The following is a 25,038-nucleotide window of genomic DNA, read 5'->3' as shown; positions in this document are numbered from 1 at the left end:
ATTGATCTGCTATAGTGGCAACCCAATACACACACACACACACACACACACACACACACACACACACACACACACACACACACACACACACACACACACACACACACACACAGTCAATCTAATTGTTGTTTTAACCTCTCATTAGATCATTGCCTGTTTGTTTTTTTATTCATGTGGTTTACAAATGACATAACCATATCTTTGTCAGTCTCAGCAACTCAGATTGTTTAAATCCATGAGCTGGTTGCTGCAAAATGAATACATCTAATATTACAGGTTAGATATTAGAGATATTGATACAAAATATATTTAAAAAAAATGAAATATATGACATATCTGTGTTAAATATCTATCTGATGGTTAGTAATGCCTCACATCTTTATTTAGTCCTAATCTTTCCCCCCCAGGCATACTGACTTACTAACCGGATCGCTTCTAAGACACTGCACCGGAGAGAGAGAGAGAGATGGAAGGGAGGGAGGGAGGGAGGGAGGTGGAGAGAGAGAGAGGCAGGGAGAGAGAGAGGGAATCGAGCAAGCGCAGGAGGGAGAGAGGAAAAGAGAGAGCACCGGAGAGCAAGAAAAAGAAGCTAAAGAGAAGGAGAGAGTCGCAGGAGGAAGAGGGAGAATGCACGGTGTCTGGGTAACACTTCCACGCTTGTATCCAGGGCCTTTGTGAATACACCATGGGATGCATCGGCTCCAGGAGACTGAGTAAGCTCCTCTTCCCTTCGCTCGTTGCGGGCTAGAGAGAGGGGGGGTGGGGTGGGCTGAGGAGGAGGAGGATGGGGAGGAGGAGGATGAGGGTCCTGCAGGAGCGAGGGTCTGTTGTAGACATTGGGACAGGCTTTGTATATGGGTTTGTGTCAGTGTGTGTGTGTGTGTGTGTGTGTGTGTGTCTGTGTGTGTGTGTGTGTGTGAGCTGTTTGCGTCTCCCTCACTGCAGTGTACGAGCAAGCTGTGAATGTGTGTTAACACAGGCTGCATATGCAGTGTACAGGCGAAGATATCAGAGGCGATATATGTTGAAATGTGCTACTGAGTGTGTGGCTGCGTCCCCCCCCCACCGCCACCCACCTCCCCGCCTCCCCCTCCCATCCCTTGATTTATGATGCTGTTTGCCAGTATGTATATATGTGTGTGTGAGTAGGAGGTAGAGAGGGATGACAGAGGGAGAGAGAGAGAGGCGGGAGATGGGAAAAGCTGTGATAGTGCTTATTTATAGGGCGGCATGGCTTGGAGAAAGAGAGGAAAAGAAGATGGGGATAATGCCATTGTCAGGGGCGGTTTCACAGTTTATTATTTGCATGACTAACAGGGATGGGGGGGGGGGATAAAGAAACAAGCAGCCGAGCAAGAATTTTGATGCAGGCAGGCAGGGAGGAGGGGAGGAGGGGAGACGGACGGACGGCGACGGAGAGAGGGCAGAGGGAGGGGCAAATACGTGCGAGCGAGGGTGTGTGGGTTGGATGGGAGTTTGCAGGTGAGGACGCTCCTGGATAAACCCTCACATGACATGTTAGGGAAACTGCTGCTAAGAGGGGGGGAGTGTGTGGGGAGGGGGCGTATTGTTAATCATTTGAGCTAATCAATCCATCAATCGTTTGCATGAATAGGAGCGAAATAGGTTCCAGTGCAAATCCAGGTCCTGCATGTCTTCCCCCCATGTAGCTTGAATCACGCTCAAGGTAAAAATAAACACAGACTCCTACTGGTGTTAAATATTAATGAGCCACTTAGCACATTGGCTACTTACATGTACACTAACATATTTCATGGCACAACCATCAGTGTGAGCACGTTCTGAGCGACACCCGGAAGAAAACATAACCTCTACAGGGGTCATTGCCGCCAAAACCAGGCTACAGACTGGATCTCCAGTCTTGCTTCTGCGAGTCCACTCGGTGTAAATTCTTGATGAAGAGGATTTTTTAAAAATATCCCGAATGTGGAAGTGCAGGAGGAAAGAGGACTTCGTGACACAGTTAGGAAGGCAGGCAGGTGCGAAGTGAACACAGCAGAAGCAGCTCGGGCTCGTTGCAGAGCAGGAACAGGAGGCCCGGGATCCATCTGTCAACACCGAGGTCAAGACAGCAGCGCCGACGTGCCCCGGCAACTCCAGCTGCTGGAAATAATGGGATTGAAGCAGACACACGGCTTTGGAAAGGTGCCACATAAATCTGATTGTGAGCCACATGAATGCTGATGCTCATTTTCATGCAAGTGATCACAGAAGCTTACCAATCCAATAAGGCCGCTCAAATAACGGCAGTCCCATTTGCAGTGCCCCATGTAGTAAAGATTGTACATCTTTATTGCAAATGCTATTCTAACCTGTGTGGACCATAATCCAACAGGACCACGTTAACAACCTAATAGAAGGGAAGCTGAGTTTCTGGCAGTCCTGCTCATGTAGAGGCATGGTTGTGTTTATCCTGGGTGAGGATGGCTTTCGTGTGTGCTATTGATCTGCCGTCTCAACTGCAGTCCACGTTGCCAAGCAGAGATCAACAGGAGGAGCAGCAGGCGGCAGGACTGGAGTATAGCCCCTGATGCATCTGTCTGCCTTCTGGTAACAGGATCTCTTCCAGCTCCATCATATCTGCGAGTGTGCTCCGTGGGCCAGGCTCTGATATCCATTTGCAGAATCGGATATTATCAATCTGTGATACGTCTGTAGCACATGGGAGGAAACTTTGCTTTGTTTTACATGTCATAGGTAATATGACTCTGAAGAAGTATAGTAGCATCTTTCTGGTAGTTGCAATATTTGTATAAACTTTTATTATCCTTTTCCCCCTTAACTATCCCAGGTCATTTGGACAAACCCCTAGTGACGAACATTTTTGAAGGTTTTTTAGTACTAATCATAAAAGATAAAGCTTTATTATCCCCTGTAAGGACGATACATCACCCATGAATCGTATATTGTTACCTCTGCCAAGGAGATAATGTTGTCATCTGCGTTTGTTTGTTTGTTTAATTTCCAAGATTATGTTAAAACTACTGGACTGATTACCATGAAACTGTTTGAGCCAGGGAAGAATCCATTCAATTTTGAAAAACGCCATATTTCACAACATTAAAGAAAAAGGGAAAACAAATCCAGCCCCTGATTCACACCAAAATTTGATGCGTTCTTCCCTTACCCATTCCACATCCTTCCACAAAGTTTCGTGGTAATCCGTCCAGTGGTTTCTATGTAATCCTGCTAACTAACAAACATACATACAGGAAAAAAACTAATGCAGATGAAAACATGATCTCCTTGTTGGATGTTTAGCGGACTGATGTTTACAATTTGGTGCAGATCCAAATAAAAATCCAGATCTAGTGAATATAAATCTGATTTCATAAGGGAGCAGTTGGGCCTTGGTGCTGGTATGAGCTCAACTGAGTGACATTCTAGTTCTCACTTGTTAGAGGTCTGCTGGTTTAGATTTATTTAAACATAAAGCCCTGAACACCAAACGTTCTGGGCCAAAAATATGTTATTGTATTGGGCCAGTTGGAAAATGAGAGCTGATGTAATTACCAGGGTTGAGGCTATAGTTCACTTCAGTGGTGCAGAGGGCATTTTGCCAGAGTTGTAATACTAATGTTTTGCCAAGAAAATATCAAATCCACCAAGACTTTACTGAAAATGAACTCCTCATTCTCCCAGTGTTTGTCTATGTTTATATTGGACTATGTTTAAAACTGACAGACTAGGAAAAACATTGACCACCCCCCCACAACATCTGGTTTAGCCCCTCACTCCCATTGTCAGCGCAGGGGTGAGGCGGAGATAGACATTGATTGATGCACAGGAGATGAGATGTCTGCATCCATCACCCTCTCAGAGAGCGAAGGCCTTGAGCTGCAGTCGATGGGAGGTGCACACAATAATGACAAACAATATTTTTTTTTCTTTGTGCATCACAGTGTGGGTTGCACAATTTACACTTGCTTCATCTAGAGCAGATTCCGACAGCTGCGATATTGATCACATTTTGTAGTTGTTGCTTAAGCTTTTACCCATAAATGTGCTGAGAGCTTTACACCACAAGCATTTTTCTTTATCCATTTACCAGGCTGCACCGTAGCTGTGAGTGTATATCCAATGTGGATATAGATGCAATGGCTGCAGTAGTTAAATTCTTGATATGACTGTGGGAGATTATGGCAATTCAACTGTTTGGGCAGCTTGAAAATAAACCCCCTCACACTCTTTACTCATCTAAGTTAGCTTTAGTCAGATGCTACTGCTGATACACAATTCACTCGATCAATAAGCAGCATTAGCCAATCAAAACTGAGACCTTATTGTTTCTTAGCAGGGTTACAGAATAACCACCAAATTGATTTCCTTGAAACTTGGTGTCGGGGATGGGATATGATTTAGGGAAGACGCCATTAGATCTTGGTGCAGATACGGATCAGGGGATGGATCCAGGATTTCATTTTTCACTTTCTTTAACATTGCAAGTGCTTTTCAATATTTTTGTTGACTTCATTAAGGATAATTAATGGATCTTGATGAATTAGATTTTTTATTATGTTTAGGGAACTGGGATTTATGTTTGTAATTTGGTGCAGATCCAAATAAAGATCTGGATGTAGTGATTTTAAGCATGGTTTCATAAGGGGACGGTTGGAGGAGGTATGCGCTCTACTGTGGGAGGACTGGAGAGAAAAATATATAAATACTGAAATAAATATATGTATTTCTATTGGCACCACAGCTTTGGTACTCTATTGGTAGTAATTTTAAACAATACTGAACCGTTATAGCTGTGTTCATGTATGTGTGCCTTTAATGTGACACGTGTACATATTTGTTAATGCTTCCTCCTGTGAATGACCTCCAGTTTACCTCACGCATTATCACGCTCTTGCTGCTATATTTAATGTATGTGCAAAGGCCAATGTGTGTGAATATACCGTCGTGTATGCACCACTGTTGCCTAACAGCTTTGTTTCCACTACTGCAGTACAGAGGGATTCCCTGCCATTAAATAGAAATAAAAAAAAACACTAACATCCCCGCTGCACCATGCGCCTGCACACATTCAGTCATTGACGGATACCATCTCTGGGGTTTGCCAGTTTGACATCTGCCTGTAAACTGGCTGAGGTGGAGGCTGATGGATTGGCTTCTGTCCATGGTTTGAGAAGCCTTGTGCACACGAACACATTCAAGGTGAATGACTCAGTGATGTAGTGCCTCACAAACGTGGCAGGACCTGCTGACCCTTACCTGTGTGGGTGTGTTAGGCCATGTGTGCACATCCTCCCAAGGACTCCTGTGTAGCACGTACTGCGTAGCATCGGGTCCGTACCTACAGATTTATGTGTTTGAGTGAGTCATATTCTCTAATGGGTGCTGTTATGGTTTGCCTGGTCCTGGATGCCAGGTAAAAGCTTGGATCATTATAGGCAGGGAGCTGATTAAAAGGTTTATGGTTGTGTATGTGTGCATGTCCTTGTGCTTGTCATTTTTAGCCTGCACGAATGTGTGGCAGATCAGAAATAAGAGGCCTGTGTGTGGGCACATGATGGCAGTCATTTCTGTAAACAGTGTGACTCAGCCACAGAGTGAGTTATGAAATTGAAACATAATGCTGTGAAAGAGAGAACTTCATCTCTACAATTTGATCTTTGTGTGTGTGTGTCTGTGGAAGTGCGAGAATTTATGGGCGTTTGTGGATGTGCTCAGCATCGGTGTGTGACCAGCGCTGATTGTCCCGGTGTTATCTGCAGCTACTAACCACTGCGCTGATAAAGAAAAAAAGCCATGTTCTCAAAGACAGGAAGTCTCCTTTGAATATCAAAGAGCGAGAAAATAAAGATTTGCTGCACACAAAGTGCTATCTGCTGCACACTTAGCTGGTTGATTTCCTCCGCCGCTGCTGCTCTTCTTCACCTCATCTTCACAGAATGGAAGGATAACAAGCTAACTGCAATTTTCCATTTCAGGTCCAAATATTCATTATATATTTAGCAGGCCATTAGGATGTTTGTGGGGCCGATCAGGTTTACGATGCTGAGATGTAGCAGCCTGTGCTACGTACTGTAGGGGTTTATTTACTTTAAGACCTGCTCAGGGTGACAGCCACAGTCATGCCTATAGACAGATTAATGGGACGTGTCAGGCCCGCCAATGAAAGGGGCATGTAGATTGGGAATGTCGAGCACGAGTGTCTCAGTGAATGTATATCAGAACCCCTGCATGTGTGTCTGTTATACCCCGAGACATACTTAACTCCATTTCCTCTCCCAACCAACCGGGCTTAGGTTCTCAGCTGTGTTCTTGCTGAACTCTGGAGCTCAGGCACCCAGCATCTGCTCGTATCGCTGCAAGAGCACTGCCATCCCAAACCGGTGCCCCATCGAGGCAACCAGCCTCACTGCAGCTGTCACAGTAAACAAGCACAGAGACTCCTGGTTCCTCGCCGTTATTCTGCTGCAGGGCCATGGGAGTAAAAAAAGAAAAAAAGAAAGACAGATGACGCTCAAACGCTTCCCACTTCAGCGGGAGCCGTCAGGCCGCTCCAGTCAGAGCTGGACTTGACAGTGCAGCCGCTGCAGATCTTGTGGTGGTTCGTTACGCATGGCCGCACTGCTCCCTCTTCTTCCTCCTCCTCCTCCGCCTCCCCGCCCACCCTCCCATCCTCCTCGCTCCTTCTCCTCGGCTGAGCTAAGCCTGGCTCCCCTATGACCGCAGGGTGGTATCCAGCGCGGTGCCCCTGTGTGTGTGCGAGGGAGGAGGCAGAGCGCCAGAGGAGGAAAAGCTGGCTCGGAGCTCCGGTCATGTGCTCTGTTGTTGCTGTTTCCTCAAGGAGGGATGCCTGCCTGCCTGCCTTCTCGGGAGCAGAATTACGCATTCGCTCAGAGTGCTCCTACTCAAGAGCATCACCTACCTGAGTGCCAAAATACTGAGTGTGCCAAGACTTCCGAAACCACTGGGATAATGACAGCTGACCCATCATCTATAGTGATATTCTGACTAAACACAGCACGATGCATCCCTTTGTGGCTCACAGAGTCTCATAGGAGGGTCACAGCAGTAGATATTGTACACACAGCTACAAAGGTACACACTCTTGTTAATGCTCCTGGTGCATTGCCGTGTTAAGGCTGGAGGGCGTCCAAGTGGTAGTTTGTACAGCTGCAGCCCAGACGACTCTTGAGCCATATTATGATTCATGTTGGGGGGGAAAGTGACTGCTAATCTACTAATTGGCCAAATGAGGCAGAGGAATGGCGAGGGGGGGATACTGAGAAACAGAGGAAGAGAGCGAGTGGCATGGTGTGTGTCGCTGCGCATTAAGTCGAACGTGGCTGCAGGCACATGATGTATGTGGGTGTTGCATATGCGTTCATGTATAGTTTGTGTTTGCAGGGCAGATGAGATAGAAATCTGGGACACTCTCACTCCCGCCCCGCCAGAAAATGATAGGTCTCTCTTACTAAATGATATCAGCCAATAAGTAACCATCTCACACCGCACGCCACAGTGCCAAAAATCAAACACGGCTGACTAATCCTGCTGAGGTTGCACAGAGTTCATTTCCAACAGTGAACATGGTGCTTGAATAGAAATGCTTCCATCCTGGAGCAAAAATGACAAACCCTGATGCAAAGTGGTGTCTGTGCTTCGACAGCAGCTGGGCTCCCCTTCAGCAGATCCAGACTATTTTCTTTTGGAGGAAAGTCTTGTTCAGTTTGAAAAGAGTGTATTTGCAGTGGAGCTGGGAGTAAAGTCAATAGCTACACTGTGAGTGTCCCAAAACACGTTTAAAGGTCTTGGAGGAAAAATATAAAGCTACACCGACTTTCAGAGCCAAGTACAAAAACATCTCCAGCATTTTTCACCAACTTGTCTTGTAAATACACGTCTCCAAACTCCATGCCCCCATTTCCTAAGACAAGTCTTTTCCTGCAATACCAGGTTAAAGTCTCAGCGGGGCTACAGAGGACATTATGCATCTGTTTTTTTTTCATTCTGCTTATCTCTCCCCGTGACTACAAAATTGACTTTGACACATAAAATCAGTGGAGTGTCCCTTTAAGGTAGATTTACCCCGGCAGTGTACAACCAAGCAGCTATTTATACATTCAGTAACTTCATGTACTTTCTGTGGTAATGTCCGGGAAATACACGGGGAAGCTAATTACAGAAGAAATGCCAAAAGTGGGCTGAGTGAAACTGGGTCAAACTAAACAGGAAATAAAACACTCAGCAAAAAAGCCTAAAGCATTAGGAAACTGTATTAACTGTACAAATAAAGCAAGATTGCCTCGATCTGTAGTTGTGGCACCCACTTCCCCGCACGAGTGAAGAGGGTCACTTTCTAGAATGAGGACTGTCCCTTGTCTCCTGCCCTTGCTGTGATCTGATGTGACTGGATGGAGTTCAGTGGGAAGGGTAATATCTGAGAGCCCAACAGAGACGGAGTCAAGCTGATGTTTCTGAATCACTGGGTCAGTGGGTCAGAGGCATCACTGGACATCCGGAGTGCCAACAACTCCGTGTTCCTCGGAGCTCCAGAGGAATCGCTCCTGATTGCCAAATGCAGCGGTGAAACAAAACATGATTGGCTCCGCAACACGTGCACACACACACACACATACACAGGCACACGGTGCTGACACAGGAGCAAGCCCCTCAGAGACTTGCACACTAGGAGCGCAGACCCTCCGATACAGAGAGCAGGCACCTAGAGACTGAAGCTGTGTTTAACCTCCATTACCAGTACAGTCGATCTAATTAAACCAGTGTTTTAATTAGGATTTGGACAGCCAGGGAGGAGGAGGGATAATAACGTTCATTTATCCAACAAGGAGCGTGTATTTCACATGATTGGGGGGGATGCTTTGGTGTATGATCGGCTACTTGGTTTCAGTAGTGCATTATTATTATTACTAAGCATTGTGCATGTGTACAGGAGGTTTAATAAGCAGAAAAGGAGGAAATTAGCACTTAGGCTCCATCGATGGAGACAATGTGAACTCATATGTGGGATGCTTTGGAGCTTGGTAGTGATGGTGGGGAAAAGCCTTGAATGGAAACTTTCTAATAGAAATGGTCCGGGTGTCAATGAGCCTTAACCTGTTTGTTCTTTTAACCTTTGACCTCTGCTATGTACAGTATATAGAATCCTAACTATGCGGATGGGTGTTGTCCAACCGTAACAAAATATTATTTTAACCCAGACATGATATTTTCCAAAGTCGTTTTTGTAACTAAACCTTTACAATACAATTATCACACTATAAAAGGGTTAGTTATTCAGGAAATGCTCTGGTGGGTGGTATCAGAGGGCAGGGAGGAATTGTTGGAAATATAGTGTGAAAAACCACAACGTGTAGTGACGTGTAAAGACTATTTGTTAATGTAACTAAATCTAAATAATCATCAAAACAGCAGCTTATAAATGTCAAGTACTTTGTTGGAAAGTAATCTCCCCCTCTTTCTTTGTGGTTGAATGAATCGTTTTTGGGTTTTTTTAAATGCTAGTTTAGGAAAACCTCAAATGGTATTTTAATATGTTTGAGACCCACTATAGATTTCATGATGAAACCTAATTCCCTAAGTAAGTAAAGTAAATGCTCAACAAGAGAGAAACTAGTTCCCTTTTCAAACAGACTTCATGAATGTCTGGATCAGTGAACGTTGTGTAAACGAAAGGCTCCTTGTTTGTTTTGATTCAAGATTTTTTTATATCACAAAGTTAAACACAAGGAATAAACTGACATTTCTTCTCTGTGTCTCTCTGTTTGTCTGTGTCCCTTCCTCCCTTCCTTCCCCCTGCCCTCAGCGGGAGATGCCGTGCCGGTCCAGAAGGATGGGGAGCAGGTAAGTCTTCATCGACCCATCTGGCTCGCCACGCTTGTTGACTTCCTGTGACAGTGGACTCTTGCCACTCCACCAGAGGAACCAACATGGCGGCTGGTTGAAAACCAGTGTCACAGAGCAGCTACATGGTGAGCTGCTGCTTTTAGAAGCAGCAAAACCCCACTAGCTCTCTGTAACTCAAGGTGCTTATGCTGGTAGAGTAGTGAAGCAGCAGAGGTCATTTCCGTGTCAGTCGCTCAACTTCCACTACACTAACCCCGTCTATGATGGGGTGGCGTAGCTGGTGTCGCTGGCTCATCGCTGTGGCTTTCACATCTGTTGCTTGATGTCCATCTGGCAGAGTCACTGCTCAGTGCTGGTTCGAGGCAAAACAGCAGAGGCATCCCTCCCTCTTTCTCCAACGTCTCACACCATTAATATCTCCTCCTCTCCTCTCCTCTCCTCTCCCTGATCCCTCTAAGACAGGACACAGGAGAGGAAACCATTTTGGACTAAAATGTTGAGAACTCGACTTTCCCACTAAATGCACTGTGGACAGATGCCATCATTTATTTATGCACCATGCCCCAGGATGCCCTTCAGTCCTACGGAGAGAGAGAGGAAAAAATGAAAATAAAATAGAAATAAACACACAGACAGGAACATAAGAAAAGCTGCTTGAAGGGGCCCGGCTCTACCACTCAAGTGTGTTGAATTCCTCATCACACCCACATGGGAGAGAGGAAGAAAGAAAGCGAGGGAGATGAGCGCAGAGAGGGAGGAGGCGGGAGCAAAGAATAGAATTACAAGAAAAAGTAGGAGTGAAGAAAAGAACAGGAAGAGGCTGATATTGATTAACATGAGTAATCTGGATACATGCTGCATGCAGCTGATGGAGATAGTGAACACGGCCCTGCTAGTCTCTCCTCCTCATTAGGTCATTCAGCATTAAATTACCTTCTCTCCATTTTGCAGTGTGTTGACAAGCAGTGGAATGATGCACAGTTTTGAATTTCAAGTTGTAGTAATGTATCTGATTTCCCTTTTGAACGGCTCTACTGTAATTCAGAGAGAAATATTATATTTTGTTTACCACATTTATAGTAAGATTTTACTTAAACAGATAATTCAGCATAGAAATATTGTTCATAATACATTAAACTACACAGCAGGTAAATCTAGCTCTGTGACGGACAGCTGCAATGATAAAATGCTCTCCACACATTAAGGCATTGAGAACAATACAGCAGAAGAGTTCATACCTCCGCCAAGGCCCAACATTCCCATTATGAAACCACATTTAAATTCACTAGATCCAGATTTTTATTTAGATCTGCACCAAATTGCCTGAAACTCATAAATATCTGTCCCCTAAAGATGCCAGATCACCCCTCCAGCATGTTTTAGGGCAATCTGTCCATTAGTTTTTACAAAATCCTGACAACAGACAAACAAAATGAAAACTTAATAATCTAACAACCATAATAATGAGACATTTTTCAATAATTCAATAACATTTTGCTGATACTTAAGCACTAGGAAATAGTTTTAGGAAACGCTCGTATTTGCTTTCTTGCAGAGTTGATGAGAAGATCAATACCACTCTCATGTCTCCCCCATTTTTAACTAATTTAAGAGAAATATTTGTTGTGGGCCGGTGTTATTTTCCCTGTTATGTTTATTGACTCATTTCAAATTTTTTGGAGCCTCAACTGTCTGATCACATCGGCAGGAAGGTGAAAACACATCAGCACAGCCACTAACCCACCGATGTCCCCGCTCTCGTTAGTGTCAGTCCAGCTGATAGAGAGAAGTGGTGTGGCAGAGGCTGCTGCTTATCTGCTCCGTCCCCAGCATCTGCCTCCACACACACACGCACACACGCCACACACACACACACACACACACACACACACACACACACACACACACACACACACACACACACACACACACACACACACACACACACACCCCTCTTCCTCCTATTAGCCTCAGTCCCCTGTCTGTCTGCAGCATCAGATACTGTATGAAATCTCTCTCTCTCTTTCTATCACACACGCTCACACACACACGCTGGCTGCTCAGTGTTTTTGGTTGCACATGTAACCAGAGTGAAGACTCATTCATCTGTAGCATATTCACTCTGCTCTACATAAATAAGCAAATATAAACTGATTTAATCCCCTCCCTTCTCCCTGTCATTCTGGTCCTCGACTCTTGCTTTTCCTCGTTCGTGGAAAAATCTTTGTGTTTGTCTTTTCTTTTTTCCTCTCCTTTTCCTTTATTGTTTTTTATTTTTCTCTGCATGTTCAACGTGGCCACCCCCCCTCGTCTGTCGCACCTCTCTTTTGTCTTCTCCCATGTGCCCCCACCATGCACGTCAATGTCCTCTGTCCTGTCACTCTTACTCTTTCCCCCATCCCTCTGTCCTCCTATTTCTCTTCCTCAGCATGGACGTTCAGAATTTTCATGGGAAGGAATCAATGTAAGTGTTGTGACACCATTCCTTCATCTACTACTTTTCTTTCTCTCTCCGTTTTTTATTTTATTCCACCCTTTAGCAATCAGCTCTCTCCCCCTCATGACCTCCCTGCACCTTGGCTTTACACTCAATCTCTATCCGTTGTGATGGTAGTGGTGCACGGTAGTGAGCACAATCTGAATCACTTAATGGTGCAGAATTTAAAATGTAGCCTGCACTGTGACTTGGAATCAGGATCTGGGTAATGTAGATTTGATCTTTTGTATTAACTCAACATCTCCATCACTTCTCCTCTCCACTCACCCCTCTCTAACACACACCGTCTCGACGTCTTTGTGTGCCCTGTCGCACCTGCCATACTATCCTTTTCTCCACACTTTTTCCCCTCCTCCATTCCTTTCTCTTCTCTCCCTCTAGCTGTCTATGGAAGACACCACGTCAATCCTCCCGAGGCTCAAGAGGAACTCAAATGCCTATGGCATTGGGGCACTGGCTAAGTCTTCTCTGTCAGGTGTGTCAGGTGTGTGTCTGTACTGTATCTGGTAAATCGACCCCATGTTGGCTCCCTCCTCAGTGGGAGCCGGAGTCAGCATGGTACCCAAAACGGGTTCCCCTGTATCACTTCCTCTTCACACTGCAAAAACACTTGTCAATGGCTCCTCGTGAGTCATTGATGGAAAGAATTCAGCCTGACAAACATGCTCCACACACACACACACGCACAGTGCATCATCGCACAGCTTGTTGCTCTGAGAAAAGGTGAGTGGTGAGTGGGAAGTGTAGTTTTTTATGTGAAGTGGTTGTGAAGTTATGGTGTCCTGAACAAGTATTAGTATTGGTGTTTTGAACTGTGTAAAGTGCTGTGTTTAACAGAGTTGAGTACAGTGTAGTGGAGTGTTTCATTTAGTGCAGTGTCTTTGGATGAATCCAGACGTTTTGTGCAGTGCAGTTTATTTTAGTGCAGTGACATGTTTTTTTGCGGCACAGTGCAATGAAGCGCAGCTGCTGCACTGTGTGGTGCGCAACTGATTTGTCCTATAATTTATTCCTGTAATTTATTCAGAAATCTCATCTCCATGCGCCACCATCAGAGAGAATCAAAAAACCAGGGATTTACAATATGTGACATCGTATGTTGGTCACATGAGAAATGGAACACAGCCATTACGCAGACATCAGCCTGTATTTGCTTGGCAGCAGGCAATGTTCATTCTGCAGTGATTTCACGGGTCAAGTTTATGCACAGACAATGAGGAGAAAGAGCAGGTTTTTTTTGCTTTTGCTTATCCAGTGCAGTTTAGCTGAGGCGTGAAAGCTATCATGTCAACAAGGCATCCTCTCATTACTCATGCCACACAGCCACCTCACCCCAATTAACTCGCTCCTTCCCATCATGCACCTATGTCAGACTAGACACATCCATTCCTCTCCTCTCCCCCATGCCGTGTGAACAGGTGACAGCTTAGTCACATCAAGCACATGGATTTGTCATCCCCACAACCGTCGTCATTAAGTGATTCTCATAATCCATGTTCATGAAGATCATAATTAAAACTCAGGCCTTTAAATAGCAGGATTCAACTGATAAGGACTTTTTAAAAATACAGGTTGAGCTGTTAAGGCTGCCAGTAGATAATGCTTCATGTCATTATTCAATATATTAAAGAAAAAAATCTATCTCTCTATGAATTTTATTCTAAATATCAAAACCAAAATTACAAAATGGGAGAGTCACATAATAACAGTCATACAACATAATCTAATAATTATAATGATATTCACGCATTTGTGCAAATGTAATCTGATCCAGTTGAGGTCAAGCACTATGGCAATTATTAATAATACAATAACAATGCCATGAAATGACCTGCATCGGGAGGTCAACACTGACTTCCTGTTATATCATCCCAACTGCCAAACCAGTTTATCAGTCCAACCCTGCTGCATTTTCAAATGACCATTTACCATCACGGCCCCAATGACCAAGGAGTAATATACTTTTGATAATAACATGTACATGTCTTACTTCTTTCCACTCTTTCTTTCTCTGTCCATTATCTATCCACGCCACTTTCTCTCCAATCTCTTCACCATCTCTGCTCGAAATTCATCACCTCATCTTATCACACTCCCTCCCATTGCCGCACATTCCATTCTCCCATTGTCTTCCTATTAGTGAGTCGCACTATGAAGGAAAGAGTGACGAAGCCCACGGGCATGGCTCAGGGTCGCGTCGCCCACATGATCGAGTGGCAGAACTGGGGCATGTCGACGGTGGGTCCAGGGGGCATCCCCGCGGCCCGGATCACCACCCAGGAGCGGGAAAAGGAGCGGCGGCTGGAGAACGACGCTTACAGTGACCTCAGCGATGGAGAGAAGGAGGCCCGTTTTGCTGCGGGTTCGTAAACACACCTGAAAAACACAGGGAGACACGAGGTCAGGCACTCCACAGAGTCTGTTAACTGACATCAGCAGAATGATGTGTGCTCATCACCTCACTGTGTGGGATTCATGCCAGTTTCTCAGCCAATTAAACATGATGCAGGTTCTCACGATGATCCTGACCCGTCCTCTGAATCCTCACCTCAGGTATCCTGCAGCAGTTTGCGATCTCACAGGCAACACTTATGGCCTGGACATCGATGGATGGAGAGAGTCCGCGGTCGGGATCAAACCAGGGCAGCGTGGCTCACCTGAGCGAGGTCAACCAGGACAGCATCACCAGTCGAGGTAAAGGACTACAAACATGAACACAAACCGGCCTACAAACATGGCTGCAACTAGTGGCTTGTGTTGCAAAATCTTGTCATCATTACACACTGGTAATGATATGGTAATAAGATATTTTTAAATAAATTGACAACATGCTATAAAGAAATATATTCAGCAGTGATGTAAGGATTCTTAATATCATTTACTTTAATAATTGTAGCAATATGACTTTGTATATGTTCCGCTGCAAATAAAGTCTTGCATTAAAAAATGTACTCAAGTAAACATTAGTAACATAAAAAAAATTGCTCTGTCAGTTTTAATCATAGACTGTATATAATAATTGAAGCCCAAGCATTGCGATTGCTACCTGGTGGCTGGCATTGGTAGAGCTCATATACTCTGCCTCATCCATGTTAGCAGATGGGACATTGACCAAACTAAAAAGTCAAAATATCATCCAATAAATGTTTCTCAAATTGGTTTGTCATCTTAGTAAGTTCTCATCCAACTGATGATTGTTCAAGAATTTTTTTTTCTGTTAAGTTTTGTTGTAATTTGTTATTTGATGCTAGCAAAATGGGGTGAAACGTCATGATTGACAGCTGAGACTAACTTGCGATTGGTCAAGGGCGTGTATCGGCAGGACCTCATTACACGGTTCAATCCCCCTATTGCTCTTGTGCAGACTCTGGCTGCAAATACACAAGATGGTGGATAGCAGTGTTCCTATCTTAGATAGTTTGGCCTCATTTCTGGATAGTTGGACTGTAGGAAGGTCAACCCTCTGACTGCATCTATTCAGAGTAAAGCACAGTTATAGGGATGTTTTTAGTCCACAGATGTTTTCTCCATGAAAACCTTTTTTCTTATCATGAAACCAGGGGTGCAGACGGTAATAATGAGTTCTTAGTTGGTGTTAAGATAAACTTCCTTAAGGGTAAGACGCTTCATTAATGCATTTGCATCAAATTATCTCATAATTTTTTAGCAAATAATCTTTTAGCACAGGGTGAGAACGTGTCGTGGGGTTTACTCACGAACCCAATTTATACTCTTCTCTTGTGAGAAAGACAAACGGCACAAAATCAAAGCATCATGCAGTTTGACATGAGTGATTAATAAACAGTGTGAGGTTTGTCAGAGAACAGTTTGTCTGTCATAACACTTACTCAGCCAGTGTGGAGATTTTGTTTTGTTTTTCAGCATTTTAGTTTTTGGATCTGGATTCCAGTCAAACCTTTTTTCGTCAGGACTGTTATGACCTTGAATTGTGTAATAATTAGTCGGCCTGCTTAAAATCTCCTCAACCGTATGATAACCACATCCAAATACAAGGCTATACAACATATAGGTTATGTTTTCATTGTTTGTCTTTTAGTTATCAGAATTACACAAATACTACTGGACAGATTACCATGAAATTTAGTGTAAGGATGCAGTATGCATGGGTCAGGGAAGAATCCATTCAATTTTGGATCAGATCCGGATTCACTTTAGGCTGCTATTAGACGGTTCCACCAATTTCCCAAGGAACAATTGATGGCTCTTGATGAAAGTAAAGTAAGAGTAACACAGCAGCCACCGCATTTTTCATTTATTTCCAGATCAGATAATGCATCACTCGTCAGCGGAGGTGTGGCCTCACACGTACGTCTCCCAGGGCCACTACTGCCTCTCCTCCTCCGACGCCTGGGAGCCAATCAACAACGACCCCTCCGTCGTGACGTCTCCCCCCACCAGCTCCTACGTCATGGGGACCGAGGGGTACGATGGGCAGCCTGCCAATCACTTCCTGTCGCAGCAGCAGCAGCAGCAGCAGCAGCAGCAGTTCACCCTCCAGCAGCAGAATCAACTACAGCAGCTGCAGCAGATCCAACAGATCCAGCACTACCAGCAGCAGCAGCTCCTCCAGTATCAGCAACAACAGGTGATCGACTCAGAGCCCCAGTTCTACGACTGAACGATTGGGTTCAGCCGCAGTGAGATGCTACTGTAGAAGTAGTTGAGATTTAGTGTGTGAGCACATTTACTGTTTGCTCAAATAAGGAGTAAACATTTGAGCACCGGAGAGGGTTTCAGTCGCAGAGGATTTCAAATGTTCAGAGCGGAGACAGATTCTATCAAGATATTGTCTCCGTCTGTCGAGTAAAAACATATTTATTCACACTTTCACCTGCTCCTCTGTGTCCTCAGATATCTCTGTAACTTCTGGAGTCGTTCAACAATTTCAAATCAACAAGATAAACTTAGTCACACTCCGCTTTTGACAAACCGTGTGAAAATGTAGTTCACCCAAAGAAATGTGAACATTTCTCAGGTACTAATTACAGGGGAAAGTGTGCTTTAATGTTAATGTTCCACTTAATTAAACCCCTACTCGCTGTCTCGGAGTACGTCCTTTAGTCACTGTTCTAAAATGCAGCTAATTTAAAATGATGAGCCTTGATCTCTTCTGTTCTGTAAATCAAAAGGAGCTGCTTAACTGCTCCTGTGCTCAAAGAGAGAAATACTGATCCCTGCGTAGTTAGTAAATGCTTCAACATTAATGGGGCTTTCTTGAGCTTTCTTCTCAACTGCCAACACCAAGCCTTGTGTGTTTTGACAAAAGCTCGACATTGTGCCGTCTCTGACACGACAGTGGGACATTGAAGACTTGATTTGGACAAACAAGCAGCAGATCACAGCTCTATCTTCTCCCTCTGATCGCTCTCTCCTCCCCGTGTCTCTAGTCTCTGGAGCACCGCCTGCACAGCGCCAACCAGTCTTTGCAAGCGACGCCCAACAGCACCATCCACAGTCTGGTCCATACCGTTCACCCTCCGCTGGTCGATCTGTGGAACACAGTGCAGATGGAGGCCTATCAGACGGAGGCCGGCGGCTACATGGGCGTGGCGGCAGTGGTGGAACCGAGCCTCTGTGTCCCCTCTGGAGACGACATGGTGGGAACAGAACACTCCCCGCTACTGGAGCAGCAGGAGGAGGAGGACGTCAAGGTGAGGTGGACTTGGAGTTTGATTACATAAAGTTACATCTTCAGGGATTTATGTTTGAACTGTGAAGTGCTGAGCAAGCACTGTAGAGAAACTTACTGACAGTTTTATTCCATTAACCACGAATCATTTTCATTCATCATACTCTTATTTTCCTAATTATTCTGTGAGTTTAGTGATTGATGTCTAATCCTCTGGACATGGGTTGGTCTCAGTTGATGCCATCTGAAATGGTCAGTTCATTACCTCTCCCTCCTCAACTGTGAGGATCTGCAGCTTCTGCTTGATCGTTGTAAATCTTTGGGGTTTGAGCAGCTGGCTCGACAAAACAAAGTATTTGATGACAGGACTTTAGATGAACAATTAATCAATTAATCTAAGGAAATACCCCATAAATCATTACTGTAAATGAGTGTTTGTTGTAGCTGTTGAAAGATATTGACTTTCAGTGAATAATTAGCTTTGCCTTTTAAATAAAGGGGCTTCTGAACTTTAAAGGGACAATCCACCAGATTCCAAGCCTGTGAAAACAGTTGTGTAATATCTTTTGTGGCTCTGAGGAAAAATGTACAAACCTTGGCTCAACCTTGAGATTGATTCTCACTGAATGCCTGTGTTAATAAGTGGAGCTGCTGGGTTTAAAACAAGTGGCATTTGGATGCACAGGTGATGTAATGAGAAGTGCTTATGAGTTGCATTATGGGAATTGTAAAGATTTCGGAGTTTGAATTCATAATATTTTGACATCTGCTGCTTGATTGTGACATCGTTTAACGTCTTGTAAATACAACAGTTACTCACTGTAGTCCCCCTTTAAAGCACAAAACTACTAGTTTTATATGTCCCCTCCCTGTTGATTTATTTGATTTCCCAAATTGATAGCACATGAATGTTTTAACGTTTCAGCTGCTGACTCTGAAATCTTGGATATTGAAGAGTCCTGAACACAACAAGAAAGAAACTCAACATCTAAGTTCAACCTTGACCTTGGAAACAGTAGTTTTATAAGAAAAGGGAGGTACAAGCTGTACAGCTAAATGTTTTTCCATATATATCACAAAACTAGAAACTGTCCCGACTGAAGCCTGCATCACCATATAATGGATTTAGTTAATGCAACAAAATAAAAAAAAAGATGCAAACGCACATTAATGTCCATTAAATTGTGAATGTGAAGATTCACTCTCTAAGAAGCTTAAATTATTCTACCTGGATGAGGAATCAGTCGTTAAACACATTGGTGTTATTGTTCACTAGTTCAGACTTGTAGTTAACTGAATATAGTCCAAACACTCACTTCTTATACTCACATGGTTAACTGGTCATTCAAGCTGAAAGCTGTGGTGAAACTCAACCTGCTGTGTGTGTCTGTCCTGACCAGGAGGAGGAGGTGACACTGTTCTTGGAGCCTGAGTCGGCCACATTGACTCCGCCCACGCAACAAGGGGATGCCTCCGGAGGCAGTAGTCCGGGGCAACCGCCAGCAGAGCCAATCACAGAGCGGAAGGCCTCCGATGTCACCTCAGGCCTCATTCAGACGCTGGAGGAGAGACAGGAGGAGGAGGGGCTGGCCGCTTCCATGGCAACCAACTGAGTTCCCGGCTGTCAAGAGACTCCTTATTACAAACTGACCGGGGAGTCAGCGAGGAATGAGCGTAATAATACAACATATATCTATTAATCTGTTCCTTTTCAGGTATCACCAACACAACTTTTTGGTTGCAAGATGAACTCTTGGAAAACGGTGAGAGACAGTTGTGGAAGTGGACTCGTAGTGAGACATGAGCTGATGCAACAAAGGACACCTATTTCTTTGTAAGCCTTACATCCCGAAGGTAAATGAAGAGAGGAGTGGGGATGGAGAAACTGAAGAGGAGGAGGTGGAGGAGGAGGAGGAGGAGGAGGAGGAGGAGGAGGAGGAGGAGGAGGAGGAGGGAGGAGGAGGAGGAGGAGGAGGAGCACCAACTGACAGAGACATTTCCATCAGGGAAATGAAAACCACGCTGAGATGAAGAGAGGGGGAACGGAAACATGCATGCTTTTTATGAAGACAAGCAACTTGACCCTGTCATCATCTTATAATGATAATGAAAAATCTACCATAATAAAACATTATAATAATAAGAATAATTTTGTAATGAAGAAAAAAAAGACCATAAGAAAAAGCTATGTATAAGCGCATAAGATATAATAGTTTTCCTATGGGAGAACTACTCTGTTTACAGCTGTGACTCAACATACAGTATTAGACAGTGTTTAACCAAATCAGTTTCCCTGTTGCATCCGACACACACAGTGTAGTTTTTCACATCGATTTCACTTCTAATTAAAGTAGACTCAGTACGTGTCAGCATTTCAGTGAAATGCAGTTTAACCCCCCAAAAGAAATTCTTCTATGATGTTGTGGCACCAGGCTGCCTGAGGCACAACCCAGGGACAGGCCTGTCCTGCTGACTGCACACACTAAACACTGCACAGAAAAGGATTGTACTGTAAGATAGTGTGCTTCCTACTCTGTCTCTTTGTATGCATGTTCCTTCAGAATACTATGGAGTACCTGTCCTATACAGCACTGTATAGACTTTGCACTGAACCGTAGTATCCCAGGTGGGGCCACAGTGGACCTGCGGTGGGCGCGAGCGGAGAAATAAAAAAAGACAGAGCTGCAAAAGCGAATCTCTTTTTTGCACTGATGCAATCCAACAGATCAGAGGTTGCCTTTGGACTGTTGCCGTTACCCAGTTCCCACTCTGAAAGCTTTCAGCACCACCGACAACCAAAACCGAGCCACTTAACAACACAGATCCTCAGCTGCTTTCTTTTCCACAGACGTACGGTAGTTGCGATAAATTGAAGATGATAACCATTGTTTTTTTGAATGTACTGGGAGACAGATGGCAGTACACACACGAGAGTCGAGTTCTGATGTCTCCTCGCTGTGGAGAGAGAATCAAACGCTTTCCTAAGAAGAGAGGGACTCGTTTGAATATGTTTTGGAGATGGATTCACTGCTGGTGCCCCTAGACCACTACTACACACTCCAACGCGCGCACACACACACACACACACACACACATGTGCGTGCATTGTCACAGGTCACTTTTGGGGACATTACATAGACTTGCATTAAACTCCTTGAGCTTAACCCTAATGTTCACCACATCCACTACTTTCGTAACCCTGACTTTTAACCTCAGCTTTTTTCTTTTCGTCACCATCGTCTGAATATTGTCTCGAAACGTCGCCTGTGACACCGACACACACTCACACAAATATCTAAATTGTAACCAGCAATAGGCGGACACAGCACTGGCTTCCCAACAGACCAGTGTCGGCTCTGTCGTATAGATGTAAATAGTCTGAGTATATAAAAGTCGCCTCTCGCTCACAGTCACAACTGTTCTACTACAGTATGATTTCTTTATTTTTTTACACCTCTCAGTCCCACTTGATAGTCGGGATTGCAAGGCCCTGATTTTATTTTTCAATGAAACGTAGGAATGTTTGTGTTGTAAATAGAGCGATCACTCAAACACTAGAAAGTGTTTTAACCCGTGGGGGGAGGTACAGCGGTAGGTCTGAGATCACGGGGGGAAATGGCGGCCCCCGTGTGCCGCTCAGTCTGCCAATCAGGGAATAGAAGAGAAGGCGCTGGGCTGAACACTACAGAGCCGAACAGATCGGTGTCTTCCTGCACATCGTGATTACTGTGAAGCAGCTGCCTGGAGTGTGCTAGGGATTTAATGATGTTTGAGGAAGCAAGTTTTTTTTGTTTCTTTTTGTGTTTTTTCGTTTATTTTTTTTCCCGCCAGGAGGAGCCGGAGTTCAACAGAGACAGAGAACAAAGTGGACTTTTCTGTGCATGTCTCACTGACGAACTTTACAACAACACATGACCACTGTTTTCATCTGGTTTTTCCCTGTCAGGGGGCGGGGGGGAGCACCTTCCCCTCTCACTTGATGATTGTGTGAGAAACTTTGAAGATGAAAAAAAAAAAAAAATGGTTTATTGACTTGAATGAACTTATTTATTGATTGCTTCTTTATGCAATGTTGGGGGGTAATGTTTATTTTTCTACTAACTTGCTGAAATCCCCTCCAGTGTAAGTTAGAATAAGTGTCATGGTTGCAAAGTCGTCTGCTGGTGATGTAGTTTTGAGCACTTTACACACTGAAAAAAAAAAAAAAAAGAGGCCTTGGTTGGAGAACGGAGACGGATTGTTTGGCAGCTCTCAATGATAATAAATCATCATTTGACTTCACATCACGAATCCTGGTTTAGATTTTAAAAAAGCTACGAGGGCTCAAAACTGCAAACAGAATGTCTTTACATGGTGGCACATATTCATTTATTTATTGAAGAATTACTTGGTTGGGGAGGAATAATGTGACAGCTTGTACAGAGTCTTTTAATTTCTTGTAGGTACCAACCCATCTGGGAGCGGTTTCTTTCTCTTTATGAGTCTCGGTTTTTAAAGGCGTAATGTGGTGGAAAAGATTATCGCTTTATATATTCAATGTTTGCTAAAAACAGACATTGGTTCACAAAGAAATGTGCATGGACTCGATTAAACCAGCTTTTTCTTTTCTTTTCTTTTTCTATTTTTATGTTTTATCTAAAATCTCAATGAATGAATAAACTAATAACAAGAAGCCAAATATATTTCTGTGGATGTTAAGGTTTACTGATCACGTCTTTTGTTAAAAGTGACTGGTTCGCGGTTGAGTTCCCCTTTTTTTTGTATGATTCTACTGCCATCTTCCAAGGGTTTCAGTAACTTGTCTGCAGGCATGACGCTCAAAATTCTGCTTCCGGTCCTCCGCTCCTTCTCCTCGCCTCTCCCTCTCTTTGTATCTGTTCTGTATATTTGTGTGCGTCTCTATGTCCGTCTGTCTGTCAGTGTACAGTAAGTTGTCTGCTGTCTTATTTGGAAGAATCACTGCCTAAAAAAAAGAAATGACGTTTTCACATCGACCAAAGGGGATTTGAAGCAATCAGACATGTAACGTAGATTTAATTTGGAAGTGTGCTGCAAAAAAAAACAATTAACTGCTGTATAAAACGCTGTATGAAATTGGATGGCTTCTGTAAAAGTCTGTATGAAGTCGGGTTTATTTGTTTGAGATGAGGCAGTGTGGCTGGTGACGCCAGTGTACTCTCCTGACACTCACACCTATGCATGCTTGTTGGACAGCTGTCACAGGATGGTTCTTCCATGTGGTTCCCTCCCTCCCTCCCTCCCTCCCTCCTCTCTCTCTCTCTCTCTCTCTCTCTCTCTCTCTCTCTCTCTCCTGTCAACAACTCTCTTCCTTTTCCTTCTTTTTCCTGCACGACAGAACCTCCTACACCTCCCTTCCCCCTCCTTTACCTGTCTCCTCTTCTTTTCCTCCGGTGGAGAAAGAGCAAATAAACAAATCAGCAAACAGCTTTTTCTTGTGCTTATGAGTGGATCTTTCTCACTACGTGTAAACAATTACATTCTCACACATTGTCCCCCCCCTTCTTCTCTGGAGCCTTACCATAATAACATCTTGTAATATGTCATTTTGTGGCAGCCGGTGCACCCTGCCAGCTCACTGGTGATTTTCAGGCACAACAGGTATCACCAAGGAGCTGGCAGCAGCAGCAGCAGAGTAATCCAGCCTGTCGTCGTTTTCCAAACAACATTCCTCTCTGCTCCTCATCAGGATTATTTTATGACACATCCTCAGAGAGTGGCCTGCTATTGGACGAGCTGACTGTTTGTTCAAGCTCGTACAGAAACACACCGTTGACCTTCACAGGACAAACCGGTTTTCTTTTCAAGGCTGAACACTGGAGCGCTGTAACTAACATGGTGGTCCACTCTCCACTCTGTTACATATTCCACATATTCTGGGGAATAATCCCTCTGCTGTGAAGGTGTGTGGATATTTCTCTAGGTCACACCATATGGTTTACACATAAAACTCTCTGGTTTGACTCACTCAGAGAACCAAGGTTACAACGTAAGCAAGCGATATTAAAGGGATAGTTCACCCAATAATGAAAATTCACTGATTAACTGGGGGACCACTTCTTCAAACGTAAAAAGAACTGCAGAAATAAAACATAAAATGCCTCCATACTGCTCCTGTGGTGTCAGTTAGGCTAGCTAGGCTACAAAGCTTTTTACCCCTGAAACTCCAAAAGTGTCTGTGGAGTCAAACACTTCACCCACCCCTCCATCGGCATAGTGGTGAGTAGATGAGTGAATTTTCATTTTTGGGTGAACTATCCCTTTAACCTCACTATTGGTCTGTAAGTGGATCACTGACACTTTGGTCCACACTGAAATATCTCATGAAATTTGGTCCAGATATTCTCGTCCCCCTCTCGGTGAATTTTAATTACTTTGGCGAGCTCCTGAGTTTTCACATAGCGCCACCATTAGGTCAGAAAAAGTCAGTGAGGGTGTTTGGACTCATGTACCAGGAAGAAGTGAATTCTAACAGTTCTGGATTTTAAAGCTTGTGAGACGCCAAAACAGTGAGATTATATAAACAGACAGGATTTTACAACTCGAGAAAGATTTCGGCTATTTCCTCTATTCATCGCAACAATGGTGAGATGAACAGTAGAAATACAACATTCTTGTTATGAGCTAATCTTTCAGGAACGAGAATTGGCTTTTAACTGCAATGCTTTACTGGTTGCTGCCATCTTGTGCTGGTGACATCAGACTCTTTCTAGTAGTGATGGTGGAGTAGAGCCCCGGTTATCGAGGTCCTGCCAAAACACCTCTGCTGTCAGTCTCAGCTTTCAATCATTATCTTTTATAGCATCAAATAACAGACTGAAACCAAACTGTTTTGAGGAGAATTAACAAATAAACATCAGGTGTCCCAGCTGCTAACATTGAGGGGGCAGCGTTGAGGATCTACACAGCAACCTGCCACCAGCCTCAGCTAAACTATACGTATAAACATTATGTCATCAACATGTTAGAATGCTAACTTTCACTCAAACAACCAGTGCAGGTATGTACAATCTCACAAGGTATGCTAACA

The 25,038-nt window shown here is 44.1% G+C and overlaps 1 protein-coding gene across 4 annotated transcripts; it reads left to right on the top strand.

Annotated features, from left to right (window-relative positions):
• The first annotated feature begins 514 nt into the window (after nt 1-514).
• On the top strand, nt 515-19,907 carry fam131bb (family with sequence similarity 131 member Bb). 4 transcript variants are annotated; one of them, XM_035162690.2, is made up of 9 exons: nt 515-713; nt 9,803-9,840; nt 12,272-12,307; nt 12,722-12,824; nt 14,481-14,702; nt 14,894-15,034; nt 16,624-16,946; nt 17,749-18,012; nt 19,391-19,907. In XM_035162690.2, the coding sequence occupies exons 1-9, from the start codon at nt 686-688 to the stop codon at nt 19,601-19,603; spliced, it is 1,368 nt and encodes a 455-aa protein (XP_035018581.1). In that variant the 5' UTR covers nt 515-685; the 3' UTR covers nt 19,604-19,907. The 4 variants fall into 4 exon arrangements, with proteins under 4 accessions (XP_035018581.1, XP_035018582.1, XP_035018584.1 ...); XM_035162691.2 differs by lacking the exon at nt 12,272-12,307; XM_035162692.2 differs by lacking the exons at nt 515-713; nt 9,803-9,840 and adding an exon at nt 9,951-9,968.
• Nucleotides 19,908-25,038: the final 5,131 nt, after the last annotated feature.

This window comes from Hippoglossus stenolepis, chromosome 8, assembly GCF_022539355.2.
Source record: "Hippoglossus stenolepis isolate QCI-W04-F060 chromosome 8, HSTE1.2, whole genome shotgun sequence".
Taxonomy (NCBI): Eukaryota; Metazoa; Chordata; class Actinopteri; order Pleuronectiformes; family Pleuronectidae; genus Hippoglossus; species Hippoglossus stenolepis.
This window is presented reverse-complemented; position numbering and strand designations above follow the sequence as displayed.

Bases quoted from the DNA above. Each gene is read 5' to 3' on its own strand.
- fam131bb (XM_035162690.2), top strand. From the start codon at position 686: ATGGGATGCATCGGCTCCAGGAGACTGA. The intron at 9,841-12,271 runs GTAAGTCTTCAT...TCTCTTCCTCAG, and splicing joins TCCAGAAGGATGGGGAGCAG to CATGGACGTTCAGAATTTTC. The intron at 12,308-12,721 runs GTAAGTGTTGTG...CTCTCCCTCTAG, and splicing joins TTTCATGGGAAGGAATCAAT to CTGTCTATGGAAGACACCAC.